The sequence below is a fragment of the Salvelinus fontinalis genome, chromosome 27 (assembly GCF_029448725.1).
Source record: "Salvelinus fontinalis isolate EN_2023a chromosome 27, ASM2944872v1, whole genome shotgun sequence".
Lineage (NCBI taxonomy): Eukaryota > Metazoa > Chordata > Actinopteri > Salmoniformes > Salmonidae > Salvelinus > Salvelinus fontinalis.
The window spans coordinates 31,966,518-31,980,173 of record NC_074691.1 but is presented as its reverse complement, the minus strand read 5'-3'; the positions used below and the strand labels follow the sequence as shown (position 1 = coordinate 31,980,173).

Sequence of the window (13,656 nt, the reverse complement as noted above, 5' to 3'; positions counted from 1 at the left end):
GTGTATTTGTTTGAGTAAACTGTTGATACACCATGTGTGAATATGCTGAGTAACTTTGTCTGTGTGTTTCTGTGTGTGTGTAGCAGAGCTTGCATTGGGCTAGACCCTGACAATACAGCTACCGAATACAGAGTGCCAAGAATACAAACACACACACAGACATCTGCCAACAACCCTAATCGCTTTACACGGCAACCTGATAGTCGCTGCGGAAACACCCTAAAACGGCCTGACGATGGGTTGTCATGACGATCGGCCACGGAGATCAATGGCGGAGGGGTGGGTAGAGGTGGAAGAACGTGGGGAGGGGTTCGGAGGTATAGCAAGTGGCGAGTGCGGAGGCTGGATCAGGGAGAAAGATCTCTTAGTGGACGGCGACGGCTGCTAAGCTAAATGCCCGGAGGTAAATCAATGGACCAATAATAGACAAGGTTTAGAAGCGGCTCGAGGAGATGAGGGGACTGTTTCTGTGTTTCTGTGCTGGGCTCAGCAAAAAACAAAGGCGCTGTCTGACAAATTATGCAAAGAGGGGGATTTCGGAGGAGAGGAAGAGGAGAGGGATGTGACATGGGGCAGGGAGGGGAGGAGAGAATGAGAGGAGGGGAGAGGATGATAGGAGGGAAGAAGAGGAGAGAAAAGGAGAGGAGAGCAGAGTTGAGGAGAGGGGAGGAGAAGTGAGGAGAGGAGGAGTTCCGACCTCCTCTACCAATAACCTGTCCCACAGGGGAGAGGGATAGAAGAGAGAGGAGGGAGAAGGGAGGGAGAAAGGGGAGAGGAGGAGTTCATCTGTAGCTCTCCAAAGACAAGACTCAATTCCCAGAGCAGCGCCTAAGGGGGAGAGAGGGGAGGGAGGGGAGGAAGAGGGGGAGGGATTAAGGGAGAGAGGGGCGGGAGAGAGAGAGGGAGAGATGTCCCTGGTTTGCTCTCTGCTCCACACTACTACTCTAGACTTCTCCAGGGCTAACCTTCAGCACTTCCTCTGGTTTTATTGACTGTATGCTACTGTGGCACCCACACACACGCGCACACGCACACACACACACACACAAACACACACACGCACACGCACACACACACACACACACACAAACACACACAAACACACACAAACACACACACCTATTCTCTGGTACAAGGACATTCACGTGCATCTCTTCTCATAGACATGAACAAAATCACATACATTGACAACAACAATGTTAAAATAAATGCTCCCCTCCCCACAGGCACACCACGACTAGATGGGTAATGAATGACAGAGAATGAACAGTGGAGGAGTTCTAGAGAGGCATGGAGAGGGATGTACGGTACACTATCCTATCTCCAACCCTACTGTACACTATCCTATCTCCAACCCTACTGTACACTAGCCTATCTCCAACACTACTGTACACTATCCTATCTCCAACCCTACTGTACTGTACACTATCTCCAACCCTACTGTACACTATCCTATCTCCAACCCTACTGAACACTATCCTATCTCCAACCCTACTGTACACTATCCTATCTCCAACCCTACTGTACACTATCCTATCTCCAACCCTACTGTACTGAACACTATTTCCAATCCTACTGTACACTATCCTATCTCCAAACCTACTGTACACTATCCTATCTCCAACCCTACTGTACACTATCCTATCTCCAACCCTACTGTACACTATCCTATCTCCAACCCTACTGTACACTATCCTATCTCCAACCCTACTGTACACTATCCTATCTCCAACCCTACTGTACACTATCCTATCTCCAACCCTACTGTACACTATCCTATCTCCAACCCTACTGTACACTATCCTATCTCCAACACTACTGAACACTATCCTATCTCCAACCCTACTGTACACTATCCTATCTCCAACCCTACTGTACACTATCCTATCTCCAACCCTACTGTACACTATCCTATCTCCAACCCTACTGTACACTATCCTATCTCCAACCCTACTGTACTGAACACTATCTCCAACCCTACTGAACACTATCCTTTCTCCAACCCTACTGTACACTATCCTATCTCCAACCCTACTGTACACTATCCTTTCTCCAACCCTACTGTACACTATCCTATCTCCAACCCTACTGTACACTATCCTATCTCCAACCCTACTGTACACTATCCTATCTCCAACCCTACTGTACACTATCCTATCTCCAACCCTACTGTACACTATCCTATCTACAACCCTACTGTACTGAACACTATCGATCTTCAACTCTACTGAACACTATCTATTTACAACCCTAGTGAAAAGTACTCTACTGTATGGGCTTTGCTGTGGATGGACACACTCTGTTAAAATGCATGATGAGAGATATGTGTTGGTATGAACAGAACAAGCCAAATTGCCTAGCAAGATTACACTACCCATACTACTCTGTGAGCCAAATTCCTAAATATAACCTTTTCATAGTGTGTGTTTCTATGTCAATATATACCCTCTGTTTCCATCCTGCCTCTCCTAATGTACATCCTCCCTCTCTTTCCTACAGTCTCTATGTCCTGTAGATGAGCTCCAGTACTGCATCACCACACAGGGGAGCTGCAGAGGGCAGTCTGCCTGAGATGGTGAGACCTCTGTGGGCTGTGGACCCTGGCCCTCTTTCCTGTCTGTCTATCTACCTCTGGATGTCTGACCTGACAGCTGTCTTTAACTGGATTCTATGAGGCCCTAGTGATGTGTGGTGGCTGTAGCTGTGTCTATGTTGGGGAGCGGGGCCCGCATGCCAGTATGGGGGAGGGGATAGATAGAAGGTAAGGGGGAGGGGGTAGATAGAAAGCAAAGGGGAGGGGGATAGATAGAATGTAAGGGGGTGGGGGGTAGATAAAAGGTAAGGGGGACAGATAGAATGTAAGGGGGAGGGGGTAGATTGAAGGTAAGGGTGGGTAGATAGAAGGCAAGGGGGGTAGATAGAATGTAAGGGGGAGGGGGTAGATAGAAGGTAAGGGGGGGTAGATAGAAGGCAAGGGGGAGGGGGTAGATATAAGGTAAGGGGGGAAGATAGAAGGTAAGGGGGAGGGGATAGATAGAAGGTAATGGGGAGGGGGTAGGTAGAAGGCAAAGGGGAGGGGGGTAGATAGAAAGTAAGGGGGAAGGGGGGTAGATAGAAGGTAATGGGGGAGGGGGGTAGATAGAAGGTAATGGGGAGGGGGTAGATAGAAGGCAAGGGGGAGGGGACAGATAGGGAGGGGGGTAGATAGAATGTAATGGAGAGGGGGCAGATAGAAGGTAAGGGGGAGGGGGAGGGGGTAGATAGAATGTAATGGGGAGGGGGCAGATAGAAGGTAAGGGGGAGGGGGAGGGGGTAGATAGAATGTAATGGGGAGGGGGTAGATAGAAGGTAAGGGGGATGGGATAGATAGAATGTAGGGGGGTAGATAGAAGGTAAGGGGGGGTAGATAGAAGGCAAGGGGGGGTAGATAGAAGGTAAGGGGGAGGGGGTAGATAGAAGGTAAGGGGGAGGGGGTAGATAGAAGGTAAGGGGGAGGGGGTAGATAGAAGGTAAAGGGGAGGGGGTAGATAGAAAGTAAGGGGGAAGGGGGGTAGATAGAAGGTAATGGGGGAGGGGGGTAGATAGAAGGTAATGGGGAGGGGGTAGATAGAAGGCAAGGGGGAGGGGACAGATAGGGAGGGGGGTAGATAGAATGTAATGGGGAGGGGGCAGATAGAAGGTAAGGGGGAGGGGGAGGGGGTAGATAGAATGTAATGGGGAGGGGGTAGATAGAAGGTAAGGGGGATGGGATAGATAGAATGTAGGGGGGTAGATAGAAGGTAAGGGGGGGTAGATAGAAGGCAAGGGGGGGTAGATAGAAGGTAAGGGGGAGGGGGTAGATAGAAGGTAAGGGGGAGGGGGTAGATAGAAGGTAAGGGGGAGGGGGTAGATAGAAGGTAAGGGGGATGGGGTAGATAGAAGGTAATGGGGAGGGGACAGATAGAATGTAGGGGGGTAGATAGAAGGTAAGGGGGGGGGGTAGATAGAAGGCAAGGGGGAGGGGGTAGATAGAAGGTAAGGGGGGGTAGATAGAAGATAAGGGGGAGGGGGTAGATAGAAGGCAAGGGGGAGGGGGTAGATAGAAGGTAAGGGGGGGTAGATAGAAGATAAGGGGGAGGGGGTAGATAGAAGGCAAGGGGGAGGGGGTAGATAGAAGGTAAGGGGGGGTAGATAGAAGATACGGGGGAGGGGGTAGATAGAAGGTTAGGGGGAAGGGGGGTAGATAGAAGGTAAGGGGGAGGGGGGTAGATAGAAGGTAAGGGGGAGGGGGGTAGATAGAAGGTTAGGGGGATGGGGTAGATAGAAGGTAAGGGGGATGGGGGTAGATAGAAGGTTAGGGGGAGGGGGGTAGATAGAAGGTAAGGGGGGGGTAGATAGAAGGTAAGGGGGGGTAGATAGAAGGTAAGGGGGGGTAAGATAGAAGGTTAGGGGGAAGGGGGGTAGATAGAAGGTAAGGGGGGGGGAGATAAAATGTAAGGGGGTGGGGGGTAGATTGAAGGTTAGGGGGAAGGGGGAAGATAAAATGTAAGGGGGTGGGGGGTAGATTGAAGGTTAGGGGGAAGGGGGGTAGATAGAAGGTAAGGGGGAGGGGGGTAGATAGAATGTAAGGGGGGGGGGGGATAGATAGAAGATAAGGGGGAAGGGGGGTAGATAGAATGTAAGGGGGGGGGGATAGATAGAAGATAAGGGGGAAGGGGGGTAGATAGAAGGTAAGGGGGAGGGGGGTAGATAGAAGGTAAGGGGGAGGGGGGTAGATAGAAGGTTAGGGGGAAGGGGGTAGATAGAAGGTAATGGGGCAGGGGAATAGATAGAAGGTAAGGGGGAGGGGATAGATAGAAGGTCAGGGGGAAGGGGGGTAGATAGAAGGTAAAGGGGGGGGGGGTAGATAGAAGGTAAGGGGGAGGGGGTAGATAGAAGGTAAGGGGGAGGGGGTAGATAGAAGGACAGGGGGAGGGGGGTAGATAGAAGGTAATGGGGGAGGGGATAGATAGAATGTAAGGGGGAGGGGGTAGATAGAAGGTAAGGGGGAGGGGGGTAGATAGAAGGTAATGGGGGAGGGGATAGATAGAAGGTTAGGGGGAAGGGGGGTAGATAGAAGGTAATGGGGGAGGGGAATAGATAGAAGGTAAGGGGGAGGGGATAGATAGAAGGTAAGGGGGGTTTACCTGGTCCAAGGTAGAGTACCTTGACTTGAGCGTGATGACCTCATCCAGGTGAGCCCTGAACTCTCTCCGTGAGGCCTGGAGGAAGCCACAGGATAGGTCACTCGCCTTCACGCACGCCATCAAGCATCACACACACACACACACCACATACGCACACACACAGGCACGCAGGTAGGAAAGCATGCAAATGTCCTGGTACAGTACATTAGAACACATGTATAGTTTTGACCTAACACACACACGTGGGCACACAATCACACACAATCACACACAATCACACACACACACACACACACACACACACACACACGTGGGCACACAATCACACACAATCACACACAATCACACACACACACACACACACACACACACACACACACACACACACACACACACACACACACACACACACACACACACACACACACACACACGTGGGCACACAATCACACACAATCACACACACACACACACACACACACACACACACACGTGGGCACACAATCACACACAATCACACACACACACACACACACACACACACACACACACACACACACACACACACACACACACACACACACACACACACACACACACAAAACCCAGTGAAACAAAAACACACACACACACACCCACTCACCCACCCACCCACCAACCACACACACAAGCTACCCATGAGACACACACACACACAGATCCAAGCCAGGACTACTGCCCAGACACACATACAGCAATCCATTTTTTTAAAGAAAGTACTTTGTAAAAAAAAGTCCACTGACTGCAAAACAAGCACTACTACGATGATACAGAACCAAAGATTGATGAAATAACAACAAAATAATGTGATGGCAACTTCTCAAGAGTTTTCACTCCAAACTAGAGCTCATTTTGCATGGGTCTGACAGTGAGTTAGTGTTAGTGAGTGAAACCACTGAGTGTTAATGAGTGGAGGAGAGAGACTTAGTGTTAGTGAGTGGAGGAGAGAAACTGAGTGTTAGTGAGAGACTTAGTGTTAGTGAGAGACTTAGTGTTAGTGAGAGGAGGAGAGAAACTGAGTGTTAGTGAGAGACTTAGTGTTAGTGAGAGACTTAGTGTTAGTGAGAGGAGGAGAGAAACTGAGTGTTAGTGAGTGGAGGAGAGAGACTGAGTGTTAGTGAGAGACTGAGTGTTAGTGAGAGACTGAGTGTTAGTGAGAGACTGAGTGTTAGTGAGAGACTTAGTGTTAGTGAGAGGAGGAGAGAGACTGAGTGTTAGTGAGAGGAGGAGAGAGACTTAGTGTTAGTGAGAGACTGAGTGTTAGTGAGAGACTTAGTGTTAGTGAGAGGAGGAGAGAGACTGAGTGTTAGTGAGAGACTTAGTGTTAGTGAGAGGAGGAGAGAGACTGAGTGTTAGTGAGAGGAGGAGAGAGACTGAGTGTTAGTGAGAGACTGAGTGTTAGTGAGAGGAGGAGAGAGACTTAGTGTTAGTGAGAGACTGAGTGTTAGTGAGTGGAGGAGAGAAACTGAGTGTTAGTGAGAGACTTAGTGTTAGTGAGAGACTGAGTGTTAGTGAGAGGAGGAGAGAGACTTAGTGTTAGTGAGAGACTGAGTGTTAGTGAGTGGAGGAGAGAAACTGAGTGTTAGTGAGAGACTTAGTGTTAGTGAGAGGAGGAGAGCGACTGAGTGTTAGTGAGAGACTTAGTGTTAGTGAGTGGAGGAGAGAAACTGAGTGTTAGTGAGAGACTGAGTGTTAGTGAGAGACAGTGTTAGTGAGTGGAGGAGAGAGACTGAGTGTTAGTGAGTTAGTTAGTGTTAGTGAGTGGAGGAGAGAGACTGAGTGTTAGTGAGTGAAGGAGAGAAACTGAGTGTTAGTGAGAGACTGAGTGTTAGTGAGTGAGTTAGTGTTAGTGAGTGGAGGAGAGAGACTGAGTGTTAGTGATTGGAGGAGAGAGGCTGAGTGTTAGTGAGAGACTGAGTGTTAGTGAGTGAGTTAGTGTTAGTGAGTGGAGGAGAGAGGCTGAGTGTTAGTGAGTTAGTTAGTGTTAGTGAGTTAGTTAGTGTTAGTGAGTTAGTTAGTGTTAGTGAGTTAGTTAGTGTTAGTGAGTTAGTTAGTGTTAGTGAGTTAGTTAGTGTTAGTGAGTTAGTTAGTGTTAGTGAGTTAGTTAGTGTTAGTGAGTGGAGGAGAGAGACTGAGTGTTAGTGAGTTAGTTAGTGTTAGTGAGTTAGTTAGTGTTAGTGAGTGAGTTAGTTAGTGTTAGTGAGTGAAGGACAGTGATATTGGCTATGTGTGTGTTGGTGTACTGGTGGAAAAAGGGTATATTTTCTCTCCAGTGATTGGTTGAATCAACATTGTTTACGCGTCATTTCAACAAATAAATTCAAAGTGATGATGTTGAATCAACGTGGAAAACTGATTGGATTTGCAACAAGTCATTAACATAAGGGGGCTGGCTCAACTTACCCCACTCTCGCCTATTGCATCAGAGCCCTTAGTGTCCAGCGTTTCCCTGGCTTTTCTAAATAGTTACTAAGAGGAAATCTACTGACAGGGTGGAAGTGACCTTCCACTGCCCATCTATTGGAGATGGACACCATGTGCCATCCCAACCGTAAATGTCATTACGTAACAGTTAAATCAATACTACTAGAGCGTCAACCACAGGAGAGGTGCCTGTTAGAGATAGTGGACCAAGCCAAGCTCAGAACCAGCTGAGGGGTGGAGCAATGCACTGTGGGTACAATCAACATCTGACTACCATGATGTTTCAACTCTAACACTGTATTTGGAACGTCACTGAGTCACATGTCAGTAAGTGTGTGTGGATCGGATGGTGCGGTGATGACCCTAAGTGGTTCTGTGTGTGTGTGTGTGTGTGTGGGGGGGGGGGGGGGTGAGCAAGCATGCCAGGCGAAAGAGGAGGAGGGGGGCCGTGGTCACTGAAGCCATGACAATGCCATGACGACGGTGGCCATGGCGATGCATTAGAAGTCATGCAGGAGTACCTCAGCAATGCTTAGGGTGGATGAACAGGAGGGGAGCCGCGCCTGGTGCCACGAGACAGAAGGAAGAGGAGGAGAAGGAGGAGGAAGAGGAGGAGGAAGGGAGAAGAGAACAGGGTTAACATAGCCAGAAGCCAGACAGACGGACTGTGAGACAGACAGGAGCCCTGTCCGTCAGGAGGCCCACCGCTCTGTGTCTCATGCTGTGTTCATGTACTATTAGAATGATCAGAAACAAACTCAAATCTGCCATCAAGTAATCAGACGCATCAAGACTTGGAGCTTCTGAAGTCCAAAACAATACAAAATGGCCTTCCAAGTGTTACTTGGATAGCGTTGTTGTACCCTGTTTCCCTGTTCGACATTTACGAGTTTCCTAGTTCTGAGTAACACATGAACGCAACATCAGTGTGTCTGTCCCAGGTAAGACAGCGAAGCCGAGGGCCAAGGGCATTATGGTGTGTGTGTGTGTGTGTGTGTGTGTGTGTGTGTGTGGGTGTGGGTGTGGGTGTGTGTGTGTGTGTGTGGGTGTATGTGTGTGAATGACCCAAAGCAAAGCATCAAAACCTTTACTAACCGTGGGAAAGCTGTTGTACTTAGAAAACATAACACAAACTATCATATTAACACAATTCTAACCCTGTTTGATCTGTAGATGATGGTAACCTGTAGGCCGTAGACCATTCTAACCCTGTTTGATCTGTAGATGACAGTAACCTGTAGGCCGTAGACCATTCTAACCCTGTTTGATCTGTAGATGATGGTAACCTGTAGGCTGTAGACCATTCTAACCCTGTTTGATCTGTAGATGAAGGTAACCTGTAGGCTGTAGACCATTCTAACCCTGTTTGATCTGTAGATGACAGTAACCTGTAGGCCGTAGACCATTCTAACCCTGTTTGATCTGTAGATGATGGTAACCTGTAGGCTGTAGACCATTCTAACCCTGTTTGATCTGTAGATGAAGGTAACCTGTAGGCTGTAGACCATTCTAACCCTGTTTGATCTGTAGATGACAGTAACCTGTAGGCTGTAGACCATTCTAACCCTGTTTGATCTGTAGATGATGGTAACCTGTAGACCATTCTAACCCTGTTTGATCTGTAGATGAAGGTAACCTGTAGGCTGTAGACCATTCTAACCCTGTTTGATCTGTAGATGACAGTAACCTGTAGGCTGTAGACCATTCTAACCCTGTTTGATCTGTAGATGATAGTAACCTGTAGGCTGTAGACCATTCTAACCCTGTTTGATCTGTAGATGATGGTAACCTGTAGGCTGTAGACCATTCTAACCCTGTTTGATCTGTAGATGATAGTAACCTGTAGGCCGTAGACCATTCTAACCCTGTTTGATCTGTAGATGACAGTAACCTGTAGGCTGTAGACCATTCTAACCATGTTTGATCTGTAGATGACAGTAACCTGTAGGCTGTAGACCATTCTAACCCTGTTTGATCTGTAGATGATAGTAACCTGTAGACCATTCTAACCCTGTTTGATCTGTAGATGATGGTAACCTGTAGGCCGTAGACCATTCTAACCCTGTTTGATCTGTAGATGATGGTAACCTGTAGGCTGTAGACCATTCTAACCCTGTTTGATCTGTAGATGATGGTAACCTGTAGGCCGTAGACCATTCTAACCCTGTTTGATCTGTAGATGACAGTAACCTGTAGGCCGTAGACCATTCTAACCCTGTTTGATCTGTAGATGATAGTAACCTGTAGGCTGTAGACCATTCTAACCCTGTTTGATCTGTAGATGACAGTAACCTGTAGGCCGTAGACCATTCTAACCCTGTTTGATCTGTAGATGATGGTAAACTGTAGGCCGTAGACAATTCTAACCCTGTTTGATCTGTAGATGACAGTAACCTGTAGGCCGTAGACCATTACAACCCTGTTTGATCTGTAGATGATAGTAACCTGTAGACCATTCTAACCCTGTTTGATCTGTAGATGACAGTAACCTGTAGGCCGTAGACCATTCTAACCCTGTTTGATCTGTAGATGATGGTAACCTGTAGGCCGTAGACCATTCTATCCCTGTTTGATCTGTAGATGACAGTAACCTGTAGGCTGTAGACCATTCTAACCCTGTTTGATCTGTAGATGATGGTAACCTGTAGGCTGTAGACCATTCTATCCCTGTTTGATCTGTAGATGACAGTAACCTGTAGGCTGTAGACCATTCTAACCCTGTTTGATCTGTAGATGATGGTAACCTGTAGGCTGTAGACCATTCTAACCCTGTTTGATCTGTAGATGACAGTAACCTGTAGGCCGTAGACCATTCTAACCCTGTTTGATCTGTAGATGATAGTAACCTGTAGGCCGTAGACCATTCTATCCCTGTTTGATCTGTAGATGATGGTAACCTGTAGGCCGTAGACCATTCTATCCCTGTTTGATCTGTAGATGACGGTAACCTGTAGGCTGTAGACCATTCTAACCCTGTTTGATCTGTAGATGATGGTAACCTGTAGGCTGTAGACCATTCTAACCCTGTTTGATCTGTAGATGATGGTAACCTGTAGGCTGTAGACCATTCTAACCCTGTTTGATCTGTAGATGATGGTAACCTGTAGGCCGTAGACCATTCTAACCCTGTTTGATCTGTAGATGACAGTAACCTGTAGGCCGTAGACCACTCTAACCCTGTTTGATCTGTAGATGATAGTAACCTGTAGGCTGTAGACCATTCTAACCCTGTTTGATCTGTAGATGACAGTAACCTGTAGGCCGTAGACCATTCTAACCCTGTTTGATCTGTAGATGACGGTAACCTGTAGGCCGTAGACAATTCTAACCCTGTTTGATCTGTAGATGACAGTAACCTGTAGGCCGTAGACCATTCTAACCCTGTTTGATCTGTAGATGATAGTAACCTGTAGGCTGTAGACCATTCTAACCCTGTTTGATCTGTAGATGACAGTAACCTGTAGGCCGTAGACCATTCTAACCCTGTTTGATCTGTAGATGACAGTAACCTGTAGGCCGTAGACAATTCTAACCCTGTTTGATCTGTAGATGACAGTAACCTGTAGGCCGTAGACCATTCTAACCCTGTTTGATCTGTAGATGATAGTAACCTGTAGGCCGTAGACCATTCTAACCCTGTTTGATCTGTAGATGATGGTAACCTGTAGGCCGTAGACCATTCTATCCCTGTTTGATCTGTAGATGAAGGTAACCTGTAGGCTGTAGACCATTCTAACCCTGTTTGATCTGTAGATGATGGTAACCTGTAGGCCGTAGACCATTCTAACCCTGTTTGATCTGTAGATGATGGTAACCTGTAGGCCGTAGACCATTCTAACCCTGTTTGATCTGTAGATGATGGTAACCTGTAGGCTGTAGACCATTCTAACCCTGTTTGATCTGTAGATGATGGTAACCTGTAGGCTGTAGACCATTCTAACCCTGTTTGATCTGTAGATGAAGGTAACCTGTAGGCTGTAGACCATTCTAACCCTGTTTGATCTGTAGATGATGGTAACCTGTAGACCATTCTAACCCTGTTTGATCTGTAGATGAAGGTAACCTGTAGGCTGTAGACCATTCTAACCCTGTTTGATCTGTAGATGACAGTAACCTGTAGGCTGTAGACCATTCTAACCCTGTTTGATCTGTAGATGATGGTAACCTGTAGGCTGTAGACCATTCTAACCCTGTTTGATCTGTAGATGATAGTAACCTGTAGGCCGTAGACCATTCTAACCCTGTTTGATCTGTAGATGACAGTAACCTGTAGGCTGTAGACCATTCTAACCATGTTTGATCTGTAGATGACAGTAACCTGTAGGCTGTAGACCATTCTAACCCTGTTTGATCTGTAGATGATAGTAACCTGTAGACCATTCTAACCCTGTTTGATCTGTAGATGATGGTAACCTGTAGGCCGTAGACCATTCTAACCCTGTTTGATCTGTAGATGATGGTAACCTGTAGGCTGTAGACCATTCTAACCCTGTTTGATCTGTAGATGATGGTAACCTGTAGGCCGTAGACCATTCTAACCCTGTTTGATCTGTAGATGACAGTAACCTGTAGGCCGTAGACCATTCTAACCCTGTTTGATCTGTAGATGATAGTAACCTGTAGGCCATAGACCATTCTAACCCTGTTTGATCTGTAGATGACAGTAACCTGTAGGCCGTAGACCATTCTAACCCTGTTTGATCTGTAGATGACAGTAACCTGTAGGCCGTAGACAATTCTAACCCTGTTTGATCTGTAGATGACAGTAACCTGTAGGCCGTAGACCATTCTAACCCTGTTTGATCTGTAGATGATAGTAACCTGTAGGCCGTAGACCATTCTAACCCTGTTTGATCTGTAGATGATAGTAACCTGTAGGCTGTAGACCATTCTAACCCTGTTTGATCTGTAGATGACAGTAACCTGTAGGCCGTAGACCATTCTAACCCTGTTTGATCTGGAGATGACAGTAACCTGTAGGCCGTAGACCATTCTAACCCTGTTTGATCTGTAGATGACAGTAACCTGTAGGCCGTAGACCATTCTATCCTTGTTTGATCTGTAGATGACAGTAACCTGTAGGCCGTAGACCATTCTAACCCTGTTTGATCTGTAGATGACAGTAACCTGTAGGCCGTAGACCATTCTAACCCTGTTTGATCTGTAGATGATAGTAACCTGTAGGCCGTAGACCATTCTATCCCTGTTTGATCTGTAGATGATGGTAACCTGTAGGCTGTAGACCATTCTAACCCTGTTTGATCTGTAGATGATGGTAACCTGTAGGCTGTAGACCATTCTAACCCTGTTTGATCTGTAGATGATGGTAACCTGTAGGCCGTAGACCATTCTATCCCTGTTTGATCTGTAGATGACAGTAACCTGTAGGCTGTAGACCATTCTAACCCTGTTTGATCTGTAGATGATGGTAACCTGTAGGCTGTAGACCATTCTAACCCTGTTTGATCTGTAGATGACAGTAACCTGTAGGCTGTAGACCATTCTAACCCTGTTTGATCTGTAGATGATGGTAACCTGTAGGCTGTAGACCATTCTAACCCTGTTTGATCTGTAGATGACAGTAACCTGTAGGCCGTAGACCATTCTAACCCTGTTTGATCTGTAGATGATAGTAACCTGTAGGCCGTAGACCATTCTAACCCTGTTTGATCTGTAGATGATGGTAACCTGTAGGCCGTAGACCATTCTAACCCTGTTTGATCTGTAGATGACGGTAACCTGTAGGCTGTAGACCATTCTAACCCTGTTTGATCTGTAGATGATGGTAACCTGTAGGCTGTAGACCATTCTAACCCTGTTTGATCTGTAGATGATGGTAACCTGTAGGCTGTAGACCATTCTAACCCTGTTTGATCTGTAGATGATGGTAACCTGTAGGCCGTAGACCATTCTAACCCTGTTTGATCTGTAGATGACAGTAACCTGTAGGCCGTAGACCATTCTAACCCTGTTTGATCTGTAGATGACAGTAACCTGTAGGCTGTAGACCATTCTAACCCTGTTTGAT

At 47.0% G+C, this 13,656-nt stretch overlaps 1 protein-coding gene across 5 annotated transcripts in view; it reads right to left on the bottom strand.

Annotated features, from left to right (window-relative positions):
* LOC129825462 (gephyrin) overlaps positions 1–13,656 on the bottom strand; it is a 190,288-nt gene that overhangs the window by 26,892 nt on the left and 149,740 nt on the right. For 4 of the 5 annotated variants that reach the window (XM_055885573.1, XM_055885574.1, XM_055885575.1 and 1 more), the window contains exons 9-10: positions 8,150–8,191; positions 5,166–5,240 (exon numbers count right to left, since the gene is read on the bottom strand). The exons of the other annotated variant lie outside the window; for it this stretch is intronic. In XM_055885573.1, the coding sequence (XP_055741548.1) occupies positions 5,166–5,240; positions 8,150–8,191 (117 nt within the window). The remainder of the gene's footprint in view (positions 1–5,165; positions 5,241–8,149; positions 8,192–13,656) is intronic. 5 annotated transcript variants of the gene reach the window in all.